This window comes from Leucoraja erinacea, chromosome 4 (assembly GCF_028641065.1).
Source record: "Leucoraja erinacea ecotype New England chromosome 4, Leri_hhj_1, whole genome shotgun sequence".
In the NCBI taxonomy this organism is placed as follows: domain Eukaryota; kingdom Metazoa; phylum Chordata; class Chondrichthyes; order Rajiformes; family Rajidae; genus Leucoraja; species Leucoraja erinaceus.
The window spans coordinates 49,980,216-49,999,760 of record NC_073380.1 but is presented as its reverse complement, the minus strand read 5'-3'; the positions used below and the strand labels follow the sequence as shown (position 1 = coordinate 49,999,760).

The 19,545-nt window shown below is 38.7% G+C and overlaps 1 protein-coding gene across 1 annotated transcript in view; it reads right to left on the bottom strand.

Moving 5' to 3' along the window:
- Positions 1-19,545, bottom strand: part of smchd1 (structural maintenance of chromosomes flexible hinge domain containing 1) — a 130,026-nt gene that overhangs the window by 27,356 nt on the left and 83,125 nt on the right. Inside the window, exons 30-33 of the mRNA XM_055633455.1 lie at positions 18,944-19,023; positions 12,326-12,483; positions 1,891-2,000; positions 669-730 (exon numbers count right to left, since the gene is read on the bottom strand). Coding sequence (XP_055489430.1) covers positions 669-730; positions 1,891-2,000; positions 12,326-12,483; positions 18,944-19,023 — 410 coding nt within the window. The remainder of the gene's footprint in view (positions 1-668; positions 731-1,890; positions 2,001-12,325; positions 12,484-18,943; positions 19,024-19,545) is intronic.

Sequence of the window (19,545 nt, the reverse complement as noted above, 5' to 3'; positions counted from 1 at the left end):
TTAAAAAAGGTCTTTGGCCGGAAATGTTAGCTGTTTCGCTTCCCACAAATGCAGTCTGACCTGCTGAAGGTTCCCAGTAGTCCATTCAGTAAAGAACCAAAAGATACACCTGCTCTCCTTGCTGGCCTGTTACCAAATAACTTGATTCATTAGTTAACTATGCTACTCCAGGATATAGGGAGGACACTAAGTGCTGGAATAACTCAGCGGGTCAGGCAGCATCTCGGGAGAATGTGGATAGACAACGTTTTGGGTCAGAAACCTTCTTCAGACCCCAGGATGCTTTCCCCCCCCAATTATTTGAATTAATGTAGAGCATTCAGAAACATATATATAGGAATAGGCAACATTTCAGGTCAAGACCCATATTCGGTTACTTTTCACCAGAGATGCTCCCTGACCATGCTGAGTTACTCCAGTTTTCTGTGTCTATCTATGGTTACAACCAGCATTTATAGTTCCTCCCTACACCATTTGTTAATATATTTCCAGCCAAATGCAAATGACCCTAAAGCTTTTAGGTTAGCACAATTCGGATTGCATGTCTATATATCTGACAAATGCGTAAATATCAAGGCGATTTTCCCGAACAACGTGGCTAAATACAAATTAAATTTAAATTGATACAAAATATGAAATTATAGTCAAATACATTATATGGTGAATACCTGAAATAAAAGCAACCCTCTTTGTCACCTTCCCGTCCTTTATTGCAGTTTAGAATGGTGGGCTGAAGACAAAAAGTGAAGAATTAAAGTTTTAGGAATACACATCAGATCATGAATACAGCAATACTATTTATAAAACTCAAGCTGAGAAACAAATCGCTTTTTGAAACTTTAATTCATAAAACAATCTCCAAGTAATTTGATCACAAATATTGGGGATAAGTGTTTCCATCAAGTTCATTCATTTATCCAAAGTACCATTAAGCTATCAGCTTTCTCTATTGCAAAAGCCTGTATATTCTTCAAAATGCGACCACCCCCAGTTACACATTGTTTTCACATTCAAGATCACCCATTTGGTTCCAGGTAGAGGTAGAAATTTTGGGGCATGCTAGACTACCTTTTGTTTCTGAAGCCACAACAATATCAGAATATATTCTCCAAGCTTGTGTTTAAGATAGGGTCATGCATCTTTGTACAGCATAAAAGTTTCTTCTGTCTGATATTAACCATCGTTGGCAGCAATAGCCAATACAAATAGTTTGATTACAAATTATAATTGGCATAAAATTAATTACATTGTTAACTTTAAATCCATCCCTTATCCTAACCATATACTATGCACTTGAATTAAAACCAGCGGCAAACAATTTTTGTAGCACAGCATCACGCAACATGCTCCATTTTTGATTCAGTCCTGCATTCTCCTTCTCAAAAATGTTTTGCCCACAAACTTGCTGTAAGTTTATGTTGATATTAAGGAAACAGATCAACTGGAACCTCAGTGAAACAGTTGGATTAATAATTGAAAAACATTTGCATAATCACACATAGCTCAATGCCCATGGCAGCAACGTGACAATTTTAAATTTTCATTTGCAAAAGGAAATTCGGGCAGAATGGTACAAATTCATAGCTTTCATTGGGACCCCAAATATCTTGGATATAATACACTTTATGCTGGTGCTCCCTATATCCTGTTTTGGCATATGTTAACGTGTCCATGGGAAATTTTGGCATAACTCATTTAAAATGTGATATTTTATTAATTGTGGTCGACAAATTGACCAGGTAAGAACTTTTGCATTACTCTAGTACACAGGTTCAGGCTCTTTCAAAAGCTCCGTCTTATCCCAGAAGGAGGGTGATGAGCAACTACAGGATTAGGATGACAGGCTAAAGTATTCTCTAATGATAAACAGCAATTTTTAAAAATACTTACAGGTACATTTGCTGCAGGTCGTTGTCCCTTCCACATTCTCATGGTAATATCAGTTGGCTTAACATCCCTCATTGTATTACCATCTTCAGAAATGACACTAACCACAAAATCTGAAAAATGATACAAAAATATTAATGGCTTATCATGTGCTGAGCAATTTTCTTCATATGCCATATTAACTTACAGCAGCTCCTATCTGAACATAGTTTTAAAATGGTGATAATCTTTGAGTTTTTTTAATTAATAAGGAAATATATTAATTAACATTTGCATGCTTAGAATAAAACTTACTATTTTTTGATAGATTGAAAGATTCAGGATGGCAACAGGCTCTTCGTCCAACTACCCGAAGTCCGCACCGACCCTTGGTCACCTGTTCATACTAGCTCTGTGTTATCTCACTTTTTCATCCACTCCCTACACACTTTGGAGAATGCAGAGGCAAATTTACCCATCCATCTTTGCGATGTGGGAGGAAAGCAGAACACCCGGTGGAAATCCACCCAGGTCAGAATCAAACCCAGGTCTCTGGCACCGAGGCAGAATTCTACCAGCTACCGTTCTGTGCCAATTTATTTAGAAGTTCTATTTTCTTTAGTTTGATTTAACTAGTTACATTCAACGTGAAAAACTGTGTCCATTTTTAACTGATACTACGTTAATAGATACTTGAAATTGTGCATTAGTTATTACCCCTTCCAAAAAAAATTATATTCAAGAAACAACCACTTCACGTGCTTGGAATTGAAATACACCTTTAGAATGATTGAACAACTATTGGCCGTAGTGGCATTGCTGGTAGAACATTACTGCCGTCTCAGAGCCAGAAACCTAGGTACGTTCCTGACCTGGTGTGCTGTGTGGAATTTGTACATTCTCCTTGTAACCATGTAGGGTTTCCTCCAGGTACTCATCCCAAAGATGAATGGGTCATTAGGGTTAATTGGCTGCTGAAAAAATGCCCCTGATGTGCAGGGAGTGGATGAGAAAATCTTATGTCAGAGCTAGTGTAAATGATGGTCTCAGTGGGCTGAAGGATCTGTTTCCATTTTGTATCTTTAAACAACCATTGCAAATCCAAGCCGAGCATTACATTAAGCACTCAATTTGAGAATAAAATCTCTCTATTTCAACTGCATATAAAACCAATGTTTATTTAAATAATTTCAATTCACAATTCTGAACTACACTAGCCAAAGAGCGGTCCAGCCACCCCACTGTCCAGCACTTATCAGCACACGTACGCTGATCATTGTATATATATCAACCACATATATACTAAAACTAAAGTATAAAAATAGTTTCTGCCTCCATCATTCCTTCAGACTCCAAGATTTCAAATATCTTGGGTGAAAGATATCTCCTTCACAATCCTTTTCTCAATTATTTATCTTTTCTCCCCCTGTATGACTCTTCACCGGGTTACAGGTCCTCACAATGCACTCCAAAGCCCTAGTTTCATACAACACAATTACATTTGCAAATAAATATGAGTAAAGTCATGTATAGTTGTGTCTATGACCATTATTTGGATGCATTCTCAGGATATTCCATAAAATCCTGAATTTTCTTTAGCAATAGGATGGGGAATAATTTATTTAGAGAAGAGAGATCTTGGAGTACAAGTACATAGTTCCCTAAAATTGATATCACAGGTAGATCTGGTGGTGAATCTGGTGGCCTTCAATCAGAGAACTGACTATGGAAGTTGGGAAAATATGTTACAGTTGTACAAGATAGTGAAGCCTCAAGCATTGTGTTCTGTTTTGGCTACAATTCCAGGACAGATCCCACAAAGCTGAAAAGAGTGCAGAGAAAATTTACGAGGATGTTGTCAGGACTCTAGGGCCTGAGCTATAGAATGTGATTAGGCAGGTTGGGACTTTATTCCTAGGAGTGTATGTAGGTGGCTGAGGGATGATCTTAAAGGTAAATACGATCATAGGGGTAATAGATAGAGTGAATGTACAACCTTTTTCCAGACTAGGGTAGATCAAGCATTAGAGGGCATATGTTTAATGTAAGAGGAAAGATTGAATAGGAATCTGAGGGACATCTTTTTCCTCACAAAGGGTAGTGGGTGAGAAAATAGTTGAGGCTGGTAAAATAATATTTAAAAGATACTTGGACAGGTACGTGGATTGGAAAACTTGAGGGATACAGGCCTAAAGAACTAGCTTATAGGTTGCACCTTGATCATGGATAGTGCTCGTTAGGTGCTACCACTATATGGTTAAAAATAATTTAGGTGATAAGAGTACAAAGGCACATGGCAGAAAAGTTGACATTTAAAAATATAAGTGGAAGCACCTGTGAAGGATATTCAGAAAATATTTATTTAACAACAGATATTCGAATACAAGTTTGGACCTAAAAAAATGCTGTGTTGGGAGTTATTTGTCATGAAACTTAATCACTGGCCCCCACGAGATCTGTTGTGATTTGATAACATTACAATGGTGTTGAGGTCGTGTGCCATTGGAGCTGCACTCATCCAGGCAAGTGGACAGTATACCATCATTCTTTTGACGTGCCTTGTAATGATTAAACCAAGCATAGGATCTTATACACAATTGAGTTTAACGGGGACTTTAGGCTGCAGTTGAGGGGACAAAGAGGAAGACTGATTTAATAGTTGTACATCAACTGTTCAGTGTCTGTTTGTGCTTTTAATGAACTTTTCAAACTAATTGAATAATTATTTACTTTAATCTTAAAATTCTGAACATCAGAAAGATTTAAATCATACAGCTTCGACAAGAGACTGAGCTCAGCTCTCAACTTTCCCCTTTGTCAAAATTCATCTGGGTCATTTCTGGGGTACCTGTGGTACTCTCTCCCATGCCCAGTTGCTACTCAGAGTGCAGAAAGCCAGTGAGATCAACCCTTGACATTCAGCACAAAGTTTGTATGTTTCTGGGTGACAAACAAGATAACATAGAACAAGAGTGAACATTCGATCAATGGTTGGCTTGGACTTGATGGGCTGAAGAGACAGTTTCCATTCTGTCTCTCTAAAACAAAAGAATGACTTGTGGAGTGCATGTGAAAGCGGATGGGATAATTATTAAGCAGGCTACGTTATTCTCAATGGCACAGATCTGCTTGGGTTTGCACGCATCCAAGCAAATGGAGAGCGTACTATCACACTTCTGACGTAGCTTGTTGATGGCTGGGTTAGGTGTTGAGTACCTCGCTACAACATACTACACTTAAAGCCACAGTACCTACGCTGAGTTTCCTGTCAATGGTGACACAGCCCAGTATATTAATTGTGGAGTACTTAGCAAAGATAATACCCTGAATAAAGATTAGGCGTTCTGAACTTTTATTGGAGATAATCACTGCAGCGTAAATGTTACTAGCTATGTGTTAGCCCATGCTTGTAGTTCATGTGTTGACATGGACTTTATTTGCTGAATGACTAGAATTGAGTATTATTCACTGAACAAACATTCCCACTTCTGGCCGTATACAATATGATCTAACTTTATTTATCCCAGGAGGGAAATTAATTATGATGGAAAGCATGTCCTGATGAAGTCGCTGAAGCCTATTATGCCTCAAGACCATGACTTGACGAGACTGAAATGCATCCTAAGGCTGGAATGCTTGACTTCCAACAATTTTCTTTACAGATTTAATTACAATCTTGATGTCCTATGACTTCAGTTTTACCAAGATTCTCTGATGGCACTTAGTTAAACCCTGCCTTGTTATCAATGGCAGTTACTCTCATCTCCCGTTTGGATCAAGGCAGTAGGGGAATCTGGAGTGGAGTGAATCCCAGCATAACCACAACCGCATGCTGGTCAGGTTATTGAGGATTAACTGTCACTTAATAGTACTGTTCTTCAACCACCCTCAAGTTTCCAAATTGAGTAGCTAGATTAGGTTTGTTCTACTTTTAATGAACAGGATATATTCAGGTAATTTTCCACAATGTCAAGCAGCTGCCATTGTTTTAATTGCAGTGGAATAGGTTCTCCACCAATTATGCTGAAGAAAAAAATCTTCAGTAATGCAATCAATATATTATCTAGTTCCAAATCTACTGCATTTATGTTGCTGAGTAAAAGCACAAGAGAATTTCAGTAGCTTCTGAGAAGGCAGGAAATCTCATGATGAATCCAAAGACTGGTGTCTTGGTATTTCTGACTAAATGCAATTACAAATGCTTCAGCCTCACTCTTTTAGACCTCACAGATTGAGCTATACTTTTTCTATGGCTCGGAGTGTACTTGGAAATCTTTCCATTTGTTGACTGTTGAACTATCTATCCATCAGTAACAATTGATGTACCCGAATCTTAGGTTGCAAGATCACATGCTGTTTTTACTGCTTAGCATGCCTGCAGTCTCTTGTTGCATCTTCTCTATGCAGGACCCCATTTTTAGACCAGAAATCGACTGCACGCCTCATTGAACTAGGGTTGATCTCTAGGCTCGGTAACAGTAGAATGATTACATTAGGCCAATAGGTTCGATTATGGTGACATTCATTTTGAATGATAGCAATTCTGTACAATTTTCAAAGGAAAATAGCAACTGGCAGTTTGAGTTGGACTACGAGTAGTCAGTTCAAAATGCTTTTGCAGCATCCTAATTACAAGTCTTCATTGATACTGGATGGTCTGTCTCGTTCAGCATTTTTCCAAAATAAAAACAGAAAATGCTGAAAAAACATTGCAGACCAGATAGCACAAATGGAAAGAGAAACATAATTTCAGGTTCAGCTCACGTTAACTATCTCTTTCCACAGATGTTGAGCATTTCCTGTTTTTATTTAACATTTCCATCGTTGAGATTTCCCATTTCTTCAATCTTTTCTCTTTCAATATGGAAGTTATGATATAATGAGTAGGCCATTCGATATTGGCACTGGTATTGGTTTATTGCTGTTGTGCGTACTGATATACAGTCTAAAGCTTGTGATATTCATTCAAATCATGAGTATAATCAAGGCACACACAACATGTAGTGCAAAGAGAAAAATACCAGAATATAGTATTGAACATTAAAGTGTTAGTTAGAGAAAATGCATATAAAGTTAAAGTGCGAGGTACGTTGGAAGATGAGGACTACACCCTAGCTTATGGAAGGACCATTTAGCGGACTGACCACAGCAGGGAAGAAGCTCTTCCTGGATCTGGAGGTACGTGTTTTCAAGCTTTTGTATCTTCTGGCTGCCGGGAAAGGGGAGCAGAGGGAATGACTGCGGTAAAAAAACGATGCTTGACTTTGTTGGCTGCTTCCCCAAGGCAGTGTTAAATGTAGATGGAGTCGATGAGGGCGTGAAGTTGGTATGTTTAACTGAGCTTCATCCACAATGCCTCCGTTTTTTTGCAGTCTCGGGCAGAGCAGTTGCCAAAACAAGCTGTGATGCATCCCAGTAGTAAGTTTTATATCATATATTTATAAAAGTTGATAAAATTCATTTAATATATACCAAATGTCCTTAATCTTGAGGAAATAGAGGCGTTGGTGTGCTTTTTTGGCCACTGCTTCAATGTGATTGGTCTAGGCCAAATTGTTAGTAAAATGTACATCATGGAACTTGGAACTTGAAACTTTCATCCATCTTCACTTCGTACCATCAATGCAGTCTGAGGCATGTACACCATCTCGTTCCCTGAAGTCAATAACAAGTTCCTACATATTCAAAAGACATTTGGACAGGTACATGGATAGGATAGGTTTCGAAGGATATGAACAAAATGCAGGCAGTTGGGCCCAAAGGCCTGTTTTCGCACTGTATGATTTTATAACTATCTTGCCAACATTATGGGAGAGGTTGTCTTGACACCATGCAACGAACCTCTACCGGCGAGTCTTGTCGTTGTTTGACGACACTGGTGTCATCTGCAAACTTGTAACAAGGTATTTGAAAATCGACCATATTACTGTTGATCTGGACTTGTACCTAAGCTGAACTGGGCAAGGAAGAAGTTCTTCAGATGAAATACATTATAAAATGCTAGACGGATTTTTTCACAGCTATTAAGTTTGTAATCAATGTTAAGATTTGTTGCTTTTGTAAATAAAAATCCATTATGAGTAGAATTTACATTCCACACCGCCTGCCATGATCGAATGTAAACTTGCGGCTATGAATTGTTAGTTCACACCTCTGAACTCCTAGTTTGGTAATTTAACCATTGTTTCTTCTAAATTCCAGACAGCACATCAAAATATAATACATATTGGAAATCTGAAACAAAACAAAAATGTTGGAAATATTCAGCAGATCAAAACATCAATGGAGAGAAAAATAACTAACAAAACAGATCAATTATATTTCAGTAGGATTGGCGATTAGGAATGCCAGATCTGATGAAGGGTCCACTTGTTTTCCCTCTCCAAAGATGCTGGCTGATCAGCTGAGTACTTTCACAAAACACTTGCTGTATTATTAGGCAGCATTAACTCACTCTGCTCTTTCCATGATTGACAGTCCCATTATCCTTGGAATCAATATAGCAAATTTCTTTGCCTTCAAATGGCAACTACCATAAAAGGTTGAGCAAGCGTTTGAATATCTAATAGTACATTCATCTTTATTAAATCAAGATTGGAGTACAAGTAACATTTGTGCTAAAGATCTCTTCAATGTGCTAAATGCGATAAATACAGAAGAGCAGAAATCTGAGCAGCCAGAAGTGGGGGTGAGGAGTGGAACTGTATTCCACCACTATCTGTACCCTCATGCCATGGAATACTTGCCTTTCTACCATTGCTTTGAAGCTAAGGGGGTCAACCCTAATAGGAAAAGTCAAATCCACCAAAAAATTAAAATACAAAATGTGTGTGCTCACCGAAAGCAACATGTAACAAGGAGTTATTCAATTCCATAATTCAACATCAGATCAAATGGCCAATTGAAGTGCAAGGATGGATGATGGAGAAAATCAAACTAGTATTTGCAATTCCCCAACACAATGCACATTCTGATCCTTGATCATTTTGTTTTCAGTTTCAACACTTCAAAAACCAATTATATACACAAAAATAAAAACAGCTCAATAAACAACCAACAGTGTTGTTTTATATTTTTCAGGGCTTATTACCCATGAAAAAGTGTTATTTAACTCTCTTAAACCATTGCAGTCCATCCAGTGAAGGTACTACCACTTGTTACGTGGGAAATTCCTGGATTTAGACAGTGAAATGATGAACTGATGATATATTTCCAAGTTGGGATGTTGTGCGACTTGGGGGGGAAATCTACAGGTGATGCGTTACAGGTATGTGAAGAAGTCACCTCAGCAAGTAACCGTCGTTCCTTTGAAGATGGCATCCTCTGTGCGCGCATGGAAGGGAGGAGAAGGAATGCCTAAGGCGATTGATGCTGCCAATTAGATGGTATGCTTTGTCCAGGATAGTGCCAAACTTTCAGAACAGGATCTGGAATCATCCAAGCAAATGGGGCAGGGGGGAGGGTATTCCATCATACTCCTAACCTTCAGTGTTAAATTCCTAGAGTAGTGGCAGTTTCTCTCTAACAAAGGCTTATTTTCAATGCCAATGAATAATGCAATACAACTCTGAAATAGTTTTTTTTAGAGAAAAAAAGTTTGAGATTCAAGTTCAGCATTTGTTTAGGGCCATCATGAGGTATCGGCAGCTTACGGCTTCTGAAACACTGCCTTGCAATTATCGCTTTTCGTAGGCATTGCATGCTGTTTTCTGACCTGTTCTTTAGGAAATTATTCAAAAATGATTCAAAGGGAAACATCTTAAAATAAACAAACTAATTCAGAATTTCGAACTGTTAACAGACGTCTACAAAAAACTCAAATTATATAATTTTTGTTTTAAAAGCAGAGAAAGGGTAGTCTCTACTCCACCGAGTACTGGGGAACAGGTGTGCACATTAGTAGATAAGATGCAAGATTAAAAATAATATTTTCAGTACAACTGAATGAGTCTTGAAGTACCTTTCCTTGGAGACCTTATGATTTCATGTAGGGAATGAAATGAACACATTGCCATCGATTTTCTAGCTTCAAAGAAGTTAAAACTGCCAGTGCCAACCAGCATAATATTGTAAACTTGTAGCAACTTCTGCAATGTGCAGTGAAACACATAGTGGTTGCTAACAGTGATTCACTGCTCCTTCACTGGATGCACATTTCCCCCCGCCCTCTTCTCCAGAATGCCTCGATCTAATGAGAATTTGCAACTGCAAATATCCTAAAACTGTTGCATTGTTGAATAAGGTAAAAGCCCATTTAAAAAATGGTAGACAATATAATTACTTTTGAGCAACTTAAACCATGGAAAACCTGGATTTTAATGCAATTCAATATTTCCAAAAACTCAAAGATAATTCAGTTGATTATTTAATAAAATGCTGATATTTGTTTTCTTGTGCATAACCTATTGATATTGGTAGCAAGTTCTTATCAAGTCAATGGTGTTTTATACTTTTTTTAGAAACTAAAAATCTAAATGTATCTAAAAATGATAAATTAAACTCTAAAGACGGGCAAGGCACTAACATCTGGCAAGAAAGCCTAGGCCTTTTACAAGTAGTTCTGCTCCATTTATGGCTCTATTCATAAGAAACGTTTGTCATGGAAAGTGCTGTTATAAAAACAATTATATCTTACGAGATAATGAATAACAGGGTTGCCAGAATAGAGGACTTGAACTTGGACTGAGGCTGCCATAACATTAAGAGATTAGACAGGGTAAAATGTGTTGCTTGTTTTCAGGAAAGCTTCCTCAGGTAATATATTGAGGTCCCTACAATGGAGAGGGCAAAGCAGATCTACTTTTGAGAAATAGGGCAGGGCAAGTGACTACAGTATCAGTGGGGAGCACATTTGAACCAGTGACCATTGTTCAATTAGGTTTAAGGTAATTATGGAAAGAACAGAACTGGTCCACAAGTTAAAGTTCTAAATTGGGTCAAGGCAAACTGATGGTATTAGATGGGAGCTTGCAAAAGCAGATTGAAGTATGTTGCTTGCGGGCAGAGGCATCTGCTACTGGAGGCTTTTAAAAGGGAGATAGAAAGAGTTCAGTAGGTAACTCTTAATGACAAAAGGCTTTGCTCAGAGAAAAGGAGGCAAAGATCAGGTACAAGAAGCTAGGCTCAAGTAAATCCCTGGTGGAGTATAGGAGATGCAGGAGTACACATGGAGGAAATTGACAGGGTAAAAATAAGGGGCATGAGATAGATATGGCAGAGAAGATTGGGATTTAGATATATTTAGGGAAAACAAGTAACTGTGGAGAAAATAGTACCCTCAAAGACCAAAATGGACATCTATATGTGGAGCTGCTGGAGATGAGCAAGGACCTCAATTCATATTTCTTGTCTCCTTTTTACCATGGATAAAGACATGAAGAACAGGAAACTCGGGAAAGTTAATAGGATATTGGGGATAGACAGCATTACACTAAAGGCAGAGCTGAACCTCTTAAAACATGATAGATAAATCTCCATGGGCTTGATAAGACAGCATTACACTAAAGGCAGAGCTGAACCTCTTAAAACATGATAGATAACTCTACATGGGCTTGATAAGGTACAAGGATACTTGGAAGCTGGAGAGGAAATTGAAATGAAATGAAATTTCATTTCATTTCATTTTTACCAACAATTTGGATGAGAATATACATGGGCATGGTTAGTAGGTTTGCAGATGACACTAAAATATCATATTGGAGACAGCAAATTTTTTCAAGAATTAAAGTGGTATCCTGACCAGTTAGGTACTGCATTTTGGGAAGTCAAACTGGGTTAGTAATTCATTGCAAACAGCAAAGCCCTGGGGAGTGTTGTAGAGCCGAGGGACGTGGAGATACATAATTCCCTGAGAGTGGTGTCACAGGTAGACAGCGTGTTGAAAAAGGCTTTTGGCATGCTGGCCTTCATCAATCAGGGCATTGATTACAAGGGTTGAGACATTGTCTTGTAGCTGTACAAGATGTTGATGAGGCCACACTTGTGTTTGGTCACCCTGCTGCTATAAGAAACATGTCATTATGCTGCAAAAAGTACAGAAAATATTTAAAGATTTTGTCAGGACTTATAGGGCGAGGCTAGGACTATTCCTTGGAGCATAGGAGACCGAGGGGTGATCATACATATAAAATCAGAGGGAGACAAAGGGCAAATGCAAATTCTTTCTCTCAGGGTTTGGGAATCAAACTAGTAGGCATAGTTTAAAGGGGAAAAAATAATGGGAACCCGAGAGACAGGTTTTTCCACATGGTGTGGTACATAAATGGAACAAGCTGCCCGAGGATGAGGCAGGTACAATAACAACATTTAAAAGACAGTTGAAGATGTACATGAATAGGGAAGGTCGAGGAATATGGGTCAAATGGGTCGAGCCTAGATAGGGCATCTTGGTTGACATGGACGAGTTGGGCCAAAAGGGTCTGTTTACATGCTGTATGATTATGAATAAAATCATGCATACCTGGTAAAAATCCACCAGCAACAAAAGACGCAGCTTCATCATATTTGACATTCAAGCCGATCGGCTTGTTGGGGTCTGGTATTACATTTATTCTCATCACTGGCCCATCCACAGCAGTTTTATTAACGATGGCTTTAACTTGCAATGTGTACTCTCCCCTAAAATACAAAAAGGCACAACAATTCACTTTTAACATTTCTAATGACTACTGTTAAGATGAACAAAATACAATTCAAGTAATTATATTCCCAGAAGGATCGGTGCAGGCCACTCATTAGTGAAATTGCACCTGTAATACCGTGTGCAGTTATGGGTTTCCATATTTAAGAATGGATATATATGCCTTGAAGGCAATGCAGACAAGCCTCACTAAATTGATACTTTGGATGAAACAATAGACGTGCAAATGAGCTTAAACTCATTGCAGAATGAGAAGCCATCTTACCGAAACATAAAAGATTGTTTTTTGCGAAGAAACCATTTTCTCCAGAGGGGTTAGAATGCTTGGAACATAGTTTTCAAATTATGGGTTGTTTTTTTAAGGTAGAAACGAGGAATTGTTCTTATGGGGATTTGGCTGTTTGGAAATCTTTTCCGTGGGAATAGTGGCAGAACCAGTGTCACTGTATATATTCATGACAGATGAATATATTTGATGGAGAGGCAGGTATTTGGGGAGACAGTGGGTAACTGGTGTTCATGCCAAAATGGTATTAACATGATTTTAAATGAATGGCAAAACATTGTGCAGCTAATTTGTCCATTCCCTGCTCAGCTTCTCTGGATCAGATACTCTTGAAATCTGCAGAAGGGTTTCGACCCGAAACATCACCTATTCCTTTTCTCCAGAGATGCTGCCTGACCCGCTGAGCATTTTCTGTCCATCTTCAGTGTAAACCAGCATCTGCAGTTTCTTCCTACTCTTTAAATAGATTACATTTTAATCTTCTAACCTCAACAAAATATCTTAGGCCTACCAAATAATTCAACCCTTTAGCCACGTTATCATTAAGAAAATGCCCACACCATGGTAAACTTACCAAGAGCTTCGAGTTATACCATTGGCTTCTTTTATACCTGTACAATATTTTAGCGATATATCAGTATATGAATTTTAAATTTTATTCAGATTTTCATGCAGCCAATGGGGATTTCACATTGTGTAGGAAGGAACTGCAGATGCTGGTTTAAACTGAAGATAAACACAAAATGCTGGAGTAACTCAGCAGAACATGCGGCATCGCTGGAGAGGAGTGGGTGAATTTTCGGGTCAAAACCCTTAATCCATAATGGAAAATTGAGAAATTAAACTTGCAACATATAATGGAGCTTGATGCCCCTTAACAATCATCTGCTCTAATAACAGCTCCTTGGTGTAATCTCACTGAAGAGTCACCCAACTTCATATGACATCGTACAAAATATGACACTTGGGCCAAGAACACTAAAAAATATAACTCTATCACCGAGCGAAAATTGGTTTTAAACTGCAGAGCTTTAGTAAATTATAAATAACAGTTGAAGTTCCACAAATTTCTTTACTGCTAGCTTTCCCATCTCAAGGTACTCAATAAAAAATGAAGTTTTAAAATCCCCAAACATTTAATAACATGAATTGTTAATTTGGGACAGCAACTTTACTTAATGATGTTGGCTGTTTGGGAACATCTTGCTTTACTAAGCCACTTTTTAAAGCTGATAAACTGATTGTCCTCAACCTAGTGAATCTCAAGAGTTGTTTTCTTAACAAGGTTGGTTTAATGGCCATGATTTCTGCAGGTTTTTAATGTTCTGAACTCAAGGATCCAAATGCTGTATCATTTAATATATTAATGAAATGATAGAAACATAGAATCATAGAAATTAGGTGCAGGAGTACATACTTCTGAAACCTGGTCTACCTATAGTTGGAATCTTAAGGCACTGGCAAAACCACCAGTGCGGTCTCATTGGAAGCAAATGTTTACCAATGTCAGATTCCTCTTTTAGGCTATAGAACATAGAACATAGAAATTAGGTGCAGGAGTAGGCCATTCGGCCCTTCGAGCCTGCACCGCCATTCAATATGATCATTGCTGATCATCCAACTCAGTATCCCGTACCTGCCTTCTCTCCATACCCTCTGATCCCCTTAGCCACAAGGGCCACATCTAACTCCCTCTTAAATATAGCCAATGAACTGGCCTCGACTACCCTCTGCGGCAGAGAGTTCCAGAGATTCACCACTCTCTTTGTGAAAAAAGTTCTTCTCATCTCGGTTTTAAAGGATCTCCCCCTTATCCTTAAGCTGTGACCCCTTGTCCTGGACTTCCCCAACATCGGGAGCAATCTTCCTGCATCTAGCCTGTCCAACCCCTTAAGAATTTTGTAAGTTTCTATAAGATCCCCTCTCAATCTCCTAAATTCTAGAGAGTATAAACCAAGTCTATCCAGTCTTTCTTCATAAGACAGTCCTGACATCCCAGGAATCAGTCTGGTGAACCTTCTCTGCACTCCCTCTATGGCAATAATGTCCTTCCTCAGATTTGGAGACCAAAACTATACGCAATACTCCAGGTGTGGTCCCACCAAGACCCTGTACAACTGCAGTAGAACCTCCCTGCTCCTATACTCAAATCCTTTTGCTATGAAAGCTAACATACCATTCGCTTTCTTCACTGCCTGCTGCACCTGCATGCCTACTTTCAATGACTGGTGTACCATGACACCCAGGTCTCGCTGCATCTCCCCTTTTCCTAGTCTGTCACCATTTAGATAATAGTCTGCTTTCCTGTTTTTTTGCCACCAAAATGGATAACATTTATCCACATTATACTGCATCTGCCAAACATTTGCCCACTCACCCAGCCTATCCAAGTCACCTTGCAGTCTCCTAGCATCCTCCTCACAGCTAACACTGCCCCCCAGCTTAGTATCATCCGCAAACTTGGAGATATTGCCTTCAATTCCCTCATCCAGATCATTAATATATATTGTAAATAGCTGGGGTCCCAGCACTGAGCCTTGCGGTACCCCACTAGTCACTGCCTGCCATTGTGAAAAGGACCCGTTTACTCCTACTCTTTGCTTCCTGTTTGCCAGCCAGTTCTCTATCCACATCAATACTGGACCCCCAATGCCGTGTACTTTAAGTTTGTATACTAATCTCTTATGTGGGACCTTGTCGAAAGCCTTCTGGAAGTCCAGATACACCACATCCACTGGTTCTCCCCTATCCACGCTACTAGTTACATCCTCGAAAAATTCTATAAGATTCGTCAGACATGATTTACCTTTCGTAATTCCATGCTGACTTTGTCCAATGATTTCACCACTTTCCAAATGTGCTGCTATCCCATCTTTAATAACTGACTCTAGCAGTTTCCCCACTACCGATGTTAGACTAACTGGTCTGTAATTCCCTGTTTTCTCTCTCCCTCCCTTCTTAAAAAGTGGGGCTACGTTTGCTACCCGCCAATCATCAGGAACTACTCCAGAATCTAAAGAGTTTTGAAAGATTATTACTAATGCATCCACTATTTCTGGAGCTACTTCCTTAAGTACTCTGGGATGCAGCCTATCTGGCCCCTGGGGATTTATCGGCCTTTAATCCATTCAATTTACCCAACACCACTTCCCGGCTAACCTGGATTTCACTCAATTCCTCCAACTCCTTTGACCCGCGGTCCCCTGCTATTTCCGGCAAATTATTTATGTCTTCCTTAGTGAAGACGGAACCAAAGTAGTTATTCAATTGGTCCGCCATATCCTTGTTCCCCATGATCAACTCACCTGTTTCTGACTGCAAGGGACCTACATTTGTTTTAACTAATCTCTTTCTTTTCACATATCTATAAAAACTTTTGCAGTCAGTTTTTATGTTCCCTGCCAGTTTTCTTTCATAATCTATTTTTCCTTTCCTAATTAAGCCCTTTGTCCTCCTCTGCTGGTCTCTGAATTTCTCCCAGTCCTCCGGTATGCTGCTTTTTCTGGCTAATTTGTACGCATCATCCTTCGCTTTGATACTATCCCTGATTTCCCTTGTTATCCACGGATGTACTACCTTCCCTGATTTATTCTTGAAATGATATAGCATTTGTACAATTTTCCCACAAGATGTTGATAGTGGCTAGTAAATATTTGAGTGCAGTGCTCTGCAGCTGGGGAACAGCTGACTATTTTACAGGAGATTTTTTGAGCTTCATGAATAAATGGAAATCATGTGTGAGCTACAACTTAAAGCTCTGCTCATTTTTGCAAATCTGTTGCAGTTAGTAGATTAATGCATGTGTACTAGTTATTCAAACCTGCATAGTATCACAGCACCAATGCAGTATTTAACATTTCTGCTGCATAACACTCACTTTTAAGTCATCATACAGCAGCATTAAGTTTAACAGTTATGTTAATTTCTGAATTTTAGATGATTTTTCTCTTTGGTGATGAAAATGCTTAAAATCACCAAATTAGCTCAGAACATAGAACAATACAGCACAGTAACAGCCCCTTTGGCTTGCAATGTCCATCTTCAACATGTTAAGCTAAACTAATCTCTGCTTGAATATTGTTTACCCCCATTCCCTGCATTTCCATGTGCTTATCTAAATGCCTCCTAAATGCCCCTATCTTATCCGCAGGCTGTACCCGCAGTCTCATGTCCAAACTAGACAGGTGGAACAGAAAACACTGGTAATCTCCACAACTTTAGTTTTCTTACTTTATCTTCTTTGAATGATCTGGGGTAGTGATTACAACATGAAATAATGTTGCAATTACAGTAATTTAACAGTTATTTTATTAAATATAAACCAGCAAAACATATAGATATCAAAAATCAAACTGGTGGAACTCAAGAGTGTTATGAGGCATCTTGACAAAAAAAGGACAAAGTTCCTTCAGCAGTTTGTTCTTTACTCCAGAATCAAGCATCTGCATTCTCACATCTCCAAACTACAGACATTCAGACAGAACAATTGGAGTATGGTCAACTGAAAAGATTAATAAGAGGTTAGAAGTGGCAACAATAATAGTTATTATTATCATTGTTATATATTTGCGTACAACAGACTTAGTTCCATCAAGTTGCACATGATTAAGTTACATTTTGGCTAATGCAGCAAAATGAGAGTAAACCAGCAGAGATAACAAATTCCAAATATTTTGTTTGGCTGATGTATGCAAAATGGAAAGCTTAGCAAAGTCAATCTGGGAGGTTTTCTGCAAAGAAAAATAAAAGAGAATAAAAAGGAACATAGAATCAAACCACATTTTTTATCCCCATGACAGGAGAAAACAAATGGGAAACCAAATGTGAAAAATGGTATTTAAAAATAAATTAATATTGTCAAATACCCCAAAAATACCCAACTTACTTCCCAAAGTTTTTAAAGTTGAGGCTAGGGAGAATAACTGGTTTGATTTTTTAATCTTCCCTGGATTGAGAATCCTGCTGATTGGAAGTAGTAAAACGCTACTATACAAGCAAGGAGGGAGACAAAGCAGGAAACAACAAGCCAGTTAGCATGACATAATTTGTAGAGAAAATGGTAGAATCCACCAGGGATTGAAAGCAAAGCAATTTATAAAATGTAATTGCACAACTCCCATTTACGTAAGAAAGCTTGAGACTGATCAGTAGGGCAAGGAAGAGGATTTAGTGAAGGTGGTGTGTCAGGATATTTAAATCATTTAATAGAAGTGCTGCACCAAAGGTTTCTGCCCAGTGTTCAGGCCTATGGCACTGCACGTTACGCATATGGCAAAGAAATTGAGGAAAACGTTTAAAGTACTCTTTAATGTAATCACATAGGACCTTGACTACATGTGGCACATTTGGTATAATTGTCATCTACTTACCCGCAGATATAAAGCCTGAAAGGTGCAATAAAAAAATAAAATGATTTATATTACACATTTCCAATTTAACAGCTGCATCTGGAAGGATAAGTAAAACATCAGTGAACTTTCCCAGACCTATATCCTAACAGTGGGGCCCTGGTTCCCACTGTGAACAGGCTATATTGTTCTCATTCCAGATATAGACATTCTCTTCAGAGTCCTGCTGTGGAAGATCACCAGGTGGAAGATGGATGAGATTAAGAGGATATACTCAAAGTCTCTGAAGTGCAACATCATCACTGACCCGAGATTGCTAACAGTTAAGCATTATTTGGGTGGCATGGAGGCAGTAGCGGTGGAGCTGCTGCCTTACAGCGCCATAGACCCGGGTTCGATCCTGACTATGTGAAGCTTGTCTGTACGGAGTTTGTACTTTCTCCCCATGACCGCGTGGGTTTTCTCTGAGATCTTTGGTTTCCTCCCACACTCCAAAGACGTACAGGTCTGTAGGTTAATTGAGTTGGTACAAATGTAAAATTGTCCCTAGCGTGCGTGGGGGTAGTGTTAATGTGCGGGGGACCTCTGGTCGGTGCGGACTCAGTGGGCCGAAGAGCCTTTCCGCGCTGTATCTGTAAACAAAACTAAATTTATGGTGTTGAGATCCTCAAGGCTATTCATTGGAAGCACACAGAAGCTCTAAAGTGGAGAGAAAGACAGTCTGCACATTTACCTACTCCATCAGCATGTTTAATATATTTAGAAGAGACGTAGATTCTTCTGATGTTTTTGATATAATCATACCTTGCTGCAATGATTTGAAACAAGCCAAAGTTTGCCCTTCCATCCTCATCAGTTTTATGCTGTTGTGGTGCTGGTGACAACTGAAAAATAACACATATAAGCAGCAAGATTATTTCCCCTTCAAATACACAGAACTGTATTTGAACAAAAATTCAAGTAAAAAACTTTGTTCACTGGTATCACCATAATGTGCAATGTTTGTATTTGAATTAAGGTTAGTACAATCAATTGATTAGTAAAATTGATCAACAGGAAAAAAATGGTAATGAGCAGGACAAACAAAATATTTTGTGGTTTGCGGGGGATAATTTAAGGTAGGGCGTGCAATTAGGTTGGCCTTTTAAGAAACTCACGTTCTGTAGTTCATCCACATCTACAGTTTCAATACAGTTCTGGCCATCATATTGATATAAAGGGTATGCAAATGTTAGATAGGGCATCAAATATTCCCAGTATCATAAAGCTCCAAGTAAGGTTTTGTTAGGGTGGGAGTGTTTCTTTTTCTTTGAAACAAAGGATATTTAGGGAAGATTTAAAGTGTAAACAATGAGTAGCCTGCAGATACCACAAACATTTGCATTGTTTGGAGACATTGTGTCCTT